Below are 7,065 nucleotides of genomic sequence, written 5' to 3'. Positions count from 1 at the left end.
GATCCATACACACTGGCATTTACAAATAATTATTAGGTGCTGTACCTCAAACTATATTATCACCGACAATTTATTGTTAGACACTTACAATCTTTCTTTTTCACATCATGTCAAATAAAACCATATCTCAAGTTCCCTTCCATTTTGATAGACTTGTAGCTGATTAAGATGAATACCTTGAAATAATCCGCCCGAATTTGAGAATCACATGCTATTCGTCAATGTTAATTCATATGTACTATATTTCCGTGTAAAAATACAGAGCATGTGCAAATTTCACTAGAAACAAAACTGATGTTGTTATAAAGACGATGTCTTGCATTATGGTACCCTGTGCATGCTGCTTCCTATCATTATCATGATTATAGTGACAGGTGCTCATTTATACTGTGAAACCCAACATACATTTTGATATTCTAAGCATTGTACATTTTCCTAATAAATGCGAGAAAATTGGGCAATGGCCCAATAGTTACTGCCACTCAACATCAAAAACAGCAAAAATACCTCCAGCAATTTTGTTTTGAATCGTTTATGATATTTAGTGGTCTCTTATCTATTCTTTATAATGATGTAACATGACTACAAATTTACAACAATTTCGAAACAGGCAATGTATTACGCTGTGTTTCGGAATGATTTATTGCTCGTCTCGCTCGTTGTCATTCAGGTTACTGGTCACCTGACCATTTGTGTATGTACACAAATATATTCATTTTCCCCTCTTTGCACGTCCAACACATGATGCTAGTCTGTGTTGTGATGTATGTTTAGTTCCCTGTATTTTTTTGAGTATTCATTTGATGTTTCATATGTAATGTAATTTGTTATGTATCTGTTGTCAATATGTGTTTATGAATGTGTGACAAAATTAAATGTCCATGCCATGTTTTTATACATAATTTGGACAATAAAGAAATGAAAAGAAATGAAATGAAATGAATCAACTTTCGCAGAAGGAATGTGATACATGTGTATTACTATACATTTTATTATTATGATAATAAGTGTACTAATAATTAATGTTTACCTCTCTTTTGAATTATGCGCACGAACACATTCTTCTTCTCCCCCTCTCAGTATCACACATAGATACACACACACACACACCCACACACACACAAACACACACAAACACACACACACACATTCTCAATACACAAACACTTTTCTTTTGTAATTCATCTTTCTTGAACCTGTTCCACATCCACCCGTTTATGAAAAAAAAAATGTGTACTTGCACTCTGTGTGCTTGTCTGTCTGTCTCTATCTCTCTTTCTTTTCTTTCTTTCTTTCTTTCTTTCTTTCTTTCTTTCTTTCTTTTCTTTCTCTCCCTCATCCACATAATACCCTCGCACAACCAATCAAACAGCTACTTTGTCAGGAACTACACATAGCTCTCATGCCCGCATGCACAAACGCAAACACAAAATGTCAGAATGACTCGAGGGCCACATAAATCTACGTTGGTCTTTTTTTTTTTAACCATCAAATATTTATTATCAAAATATCTATTAATAGATATTATTTTTTCTTTTGGAAGTGTAGATGCACGATACACTTCAAGTCCAACCAATAATAACATTCCAAATCGATAAACAACACCCAAACACAAAAAGAACATGCGATCAATCAAGTCGAGGTGATGACAAAAACATTGCTGAATGTGGAATGAGCGAAGAATGATGCATTATTGGTAATTATGAAAACATACCGTTTCTTAAGATCAGCATAATTTTCAAATACATGATATGTATCTAAAAAGATCAAGATCAAGCCAATGCAGAATAGATAAAGTTTGAAACGTGACAGATTGAAAGAACAGATGAGATCACCATGGAGGGTTCCTTCTATATTTTGTCAATACATACTGTATCAATGTATTTGTATTCATGCTTATTATCTTTTCTAGTATATTGCCATTTTTAAAAAATCCCTATAACCTCTAGCCAGGGCTCGACACTACTTTTTTTTTTCCCTCCTCTGGTGGCATAATTACCCCATATACAACAACATTTTCTCGGAAAACTACATCCCACATTTCATGATACTGTCATGCTTTCAACTCTTCGTGCGTTCAAGATCCTCTCTTCAAGCTTTTGAGATGCACAAGTGTCAATGAAAATGCCATGAATTCTTGAGGTTGAAATACACTCTCTTGTAATACTGATATGCATAAACATCCACCAGAGAATAGGTGATTTTTCATCATGATCTAAAGCATTCTATTATGGAGAAGGGTGTATTTTTTAGATATCCATTAGATCTCTGTTTTTTGAGATCTCCATCAATTAAATTATGACAAACTGTTTACTGCAATTTGCCGCCATTTTCTTTGATAAACTTTCTTTTATCGTCCATTTCCTATCATGCCTATATAAAGTTGGAAAACTTTTCACTCTTAACTTTTACCCGATCTCATCTGTCATGCCGATTTTGAAACACACATCATAATTTTGTGGAATAGTATACTTTAAGAAAGATAAAACTTTAATGTCTTTCTGATATGAAAAGGGAAAGAGTCGTATCATGATCATATTTCCAAAATGTACTTTTCATTCGTGACAATTCTGAATGTGATATAAATTTCTGCTGTAAAAGATTAGACCCGGCTATTAAATTATAATGTAATCTTTAAAATAAAGCCAAAACTGTCTGTCTTTGTCACATCTGACAAGTTTATGTAGGCCTGTGTATTGACATTTTGACATTCAATACAATTTTTATGTTTTCCACCTTTCTCTGTTCCTCAAAATCACATTTCCACATTACCAAAGGGGGAGGGGAGATGGGAGTAAAAGAGAATGTGTTATGAAATACAACGGATACCCGCAGGTAAAACCACCCTTAAGTTTAGTACCTGATGCCCCGAGGCCGGATCATTTCATGCTTATTGTTAAAGTGAGTTGTTATCAATTGAATTACACATCCACTGCTTGTGCTCTGGGAACTAACCATAACGCTAACATGAAAATTTTCCCTTTATCTCAGACGATTTTTAAAGTTCTGCGTCCTTATTTAAGGTCAATCATACGCAAACATACCCATGACCAAAGGATCCTATCCCATGCCTATAGTGACCTAAACACTAGATACGAAACCAAGCTTTTTGGCAATTGCAAATCTTTCAAAGCATTTGGGAGATTCTGCTTTCCGAGTACTTTTCTTATGACTCGTCTGCAAGCATTGCGCAGTGAGATCGGGTTAGCCGTTGCCATGGCCACATCCACCAAATCGGGTCTCGCGTATTCTACGGGTATGTCACCCTTGGGTGTCCGAAGCCTTGTATCAACCGACGCCTCAAGGAGCAAACTACGTGTGCGCTGCATATTGACAAGGAATGAAAAACTCGGAAGCACACTGAAAGGATCTAGGGGTCGAATGCTGATTGTGATGCGCGCACCGTAGTCTAGTAGCGTGAGAATCTGATGAAAGCATTGGTCGTCAATTTCCTTCAGCCTGTTAGCTCTGTCGACGTCGCCTATTGTGGGGTTGTCGCCGTCTTCGTCGATGGCTTTCTGCCAGTGCACGAGCACACATTTCACTGGAGTGTCCATGAGAGTCGTTGTCGAGTTCACGAACGCGCCGTTGTCAAGCAGTAGCTTGATCATTGCTGGATCAGCGCCAGACGAGCATGCGCGATGCAGTGGATGATATCGGAGCGAGTTGCGTGAAGTCACGATGGCGCCGTTTGCGATCAACATCGTTGCAATTTCAAGGTTTCCTCGAGATGCAGCGTGATGTAGCGGCGAGTTTAAGAGACCATCTTTACAGTTGGCGTCGGCACCATAGATTAGCAGCAATTCGACAATGGCTTTTGCATTGCTGTACACCGCCATCTGTAATGCAGTTTGTCCGCTGAGGTGAGGGTGTTCGACCTGTGTGGCAACATCTGGATCTGCACCATTCTTCAGCAAAATGTAGGCAAAGAGAGTATTCTTCGCCCGGGTAGCATGATGGAGAGGCACCAAGCCGGCGGTATCTCGTAGGTTTGGATCAGCGCCGTAGCGGAGTAACAGCTCAAGACAATCTGCATGTATACCCGGCAATGCGTGAATCTCATATCCGATGCCCTTGTGAAATGCGTTGGGTTCAGCGCCGTGCTGCAGGAGAACGGCCGCGCACTCGCAATATCCCTTCTGAAGCGCAAGGTGCAACGGTGCGCAGTCCGAGGAATCCTTAGCGTCGACCTGCGCGCCCATGCCTATCAGCTCATTTGCCCGTTCGGCGCGATTATAGCGCGCTGCGACGTGGAGCGGCGTAAATCCGCACTGATCTCGGGCGTCAACGTCACAACCTTTTTCCTGGAATAATTTGACACAGTCGCCTCGATCCTTGAAGACTGCGTGATGGAGTGCACGTAAGCTTAGCTCCCCGACAGGTTCGTTAATGTCGATGCGAGATAGCTCAAAAAGCTGTTTGATTTCTTCGATAGTCGAGCCGTCAGTGATAGCGTTGATGACATCTTGAATCGGCATCTTAAGAAACCAAAAGTAAAATGAAACTGCATGATGATAGAGTTAAGCAGCGAAAATATGAACAAAAATCAAGTGTTCTGAATACGAGCTGCAGGCGAAAGGATTTCATGCTATATAATCAGAAGTGAAATATATTCTCTTTTTAAATTACACCTACATATTACATATTATCATTTTAATTGCACCTATATAAGTATACTCTATTGAACCTACGTTTCTATACATCAGACAATCTAGAGACAATTTCTATCATGTCGTGATATGTTTCTGTATGAAATGTTTTATTTAACTTTTACCTTTATATAGTCGTATCAGTTCAAATCAATAAGAATGATGCCGTTGACATATGTTATGAACAACGTTGTAGACGATGTATGGCAGAGTATACAGAGTCCACAAGGATTATGATAATATACAAATACAAACAGACACACACACATATGATTACATATAATCATATAAATGTGTATATAATATATTTGAGTTTAAAGTCTACCTTTGTGTAACATTATATATATATATATATATATATATATATATATATATATATATATATATATATATATATATATATATATATTTATATATATTATACATATACAAATACAATTATGTATTATATATAATGAAGAAATAAACTGGTAATGCATCTAGATTCTCGTCGTCCTACGCCTTCTTCAGGAGAATATATATATATAATTATATTGCAATATATTGTAATATTATTACTCAAACAAGACCTTAAAATCTCGTTTCCAACGCAGATAAATGCAAACAATCACGTGCAAAGGGCGGACGTGACAGAGAGTACCAAAATGGAAAGAATGCCAGTAATAATATTAAAACAGAAATCAGAGGACTAGAACGCAGACAGGGAAAGAAAGCGACAGACAGACCGACAGACAGACTGACAGAGATAGCGAGACATAGAGACAGAGACGGAGAGAAATACGTGGTAATTGGGATGGTGAGGAGCAGTTTGAAAATTTAACCGGAGAGGTTTGAAAGAACCTCCATCATTAGCTGTTTTAGTTATTTATGTGCATTTTACCTTGTTTTATTTCTTAATGTCTATCATATCTCAATATGTATACTATTATTTGTTTATATATTGACGTATACTTATCGGGGCAGTCACTTTCTCTACAGCATAGCGTATAATTGTACAGGTTGTCGTGTTAGTGTAAGCGATCGTGGCTTTATATTCCTGCGCAAGTTTCATACACGGCAGTCGAGCAGAAGGAAAAAGACGGAAAATTGTCGGTGTATACTTTACATCTTTACTTGCATAAAGTACATCTATCAAAGCCTTTACATTAACCTTCACCTCTATTTTCTATCTCTTTATTTATTGCCATTTACTTATTTATTTAGTGTTTATTTGCTACTGCTGTTGTTTAAAGACCCCAGTAGCATGGGGGAATTGATCTTCATTCAATGCCCACCGGGATACATTCGAAAAGCACGAATAGTGCCCGTCAGCGAATAGGTGTAAGCGTATGCGCGCTTCGGTATAATAACGTTCGACTTCAGTCAAGAGTCTTCAGCTGTGTGTCAACTTACAAACAGAACAGTGATAAAGCTTATATAAATATAAAAGATGTACACAGTTATATCGAATATATCCTATCCGGGTCAGCCTTCCCACTTCATGGCATCTCCACGTTACTAGGTCTTTAATATGACATATTGTACTGGACTCTGATGTGCATGGCGGTGTGAACTCGGAGATACGTCCTATAAAATGTTCTTGATATTAACCACTGCAGCACGATCATCACAAATACCTGGTATAATAAAGGCATTCTGCTACCCAATAATGTAGTATGGAAAATACAAAGGCAAAATGAATAACAGAGCATTAGAAGTATTGGTCATATACAATGTACCATGACAACCAAGCTTGAAATTTGTTCCATCCTTTTTTTATTATTACTTAGTTCCACTTAAATAATACTCTGAAATACCTATAAATCCACAGAATGCGAACGGCTTAGTGTTTTGGCTATGACTAGGTCATATTGACAGTACAAGCTAGCTCTTATCAGACACCATATTAGTATTGCAAGTTGTGTAAAGTCTCACTACGGGTAACAAATCAAGCTGTTATCATACACCAGTCAATGGCAGATAACTATACTCCATTGACAACAAAATCACCTAGCATCTTAATATCATCAGAAACTCGAAATCCCCTCATCACCCTCGAAAAACCTTATATCTAGACCAGTCCAGAATCTACAGGCAATCACACAATTTACCTTCTGTAGCTGTACACGAGGTGTTGAAACAAGAAACACTCACAAGCTAGCTGCGCCACAGTGCTAATGGTGTATACATACGTTTTAACCCAGCCAGGGATGCCCTGGTGGAGGAGACTGCATCGTATAATATGTTTGTTCGCCAGCCCTCGGACGCTGCGCATCGTATCTCCTTTTGAGGTAAAGCTCGCCGAGAAGCCGAGGTTAGTGCGTTACAAACGAGGATGAAGAGGTAAGCATGCTCATCGACATTGGCGGATTATGGTCCCGTTCGGCACCTCGCTTTACTGGCTTGGATGCGTGAACCGAAATTGTAGAATGGGTAG

General features: G+C 38.3%; 1 protein-coding gene across 1 annotated transcript; it reads right to left on the bottom strand.

Moving 5' to 3' along the window:
* Positions 1-3,071: 3,071 nt before the first annotated feature.
* LOC140235035 (ankyrin repeat and SOCS box protein 15-like) lies at positions 3,072-6,837 on the bottom strand. The gene is made up of 2 exons (XM_072315074.1): positions 6,740-6,837; positions 3,072-4,478 (listed from the first exon to the last, which is right to left on the bottom strand). Exon 2 carries the CDS (start codon positions 4,476-4,478, stop codon positions 3,072-3,074), a length of 1,407 nt encoding a protein of 468 aa, XP_072171175.1. The 5' UTR covers positions 6,740-6,837.
* Between the last annotated feature and the right edge of the window lie 228 nt (positions 6,838-7,065).

Source organism: Diadema setosum, chromosome 11, assembly GCF_964275005.1.
Source record: "Diadema setosum chromosome 11, eeDiaSeto1, whole genome shotgun sequence".
In the NCBI taxonomy this organism is placed as follows: Eukaryota; Metazoa; Echinodermata; class Echinoidea; order Diadematoida; family Diadematidae; genus Diadema; species Diadema setosum.
The sequence above is the reverse complement of the archived record's forward strand: the minus strand, read 5'-3'. Positions and strand labels throughout refer to the sequence as shown.

What these genes read in the sequence shown, in the direction of transcription:
- LOC140235035 (XM_072315074.1), bottom strand. Translation starts at nt 4,478, where the DNA reads ATGCCGATTCAAGATGTCATCAACGCTATCACTGACGGCTCGACTATC.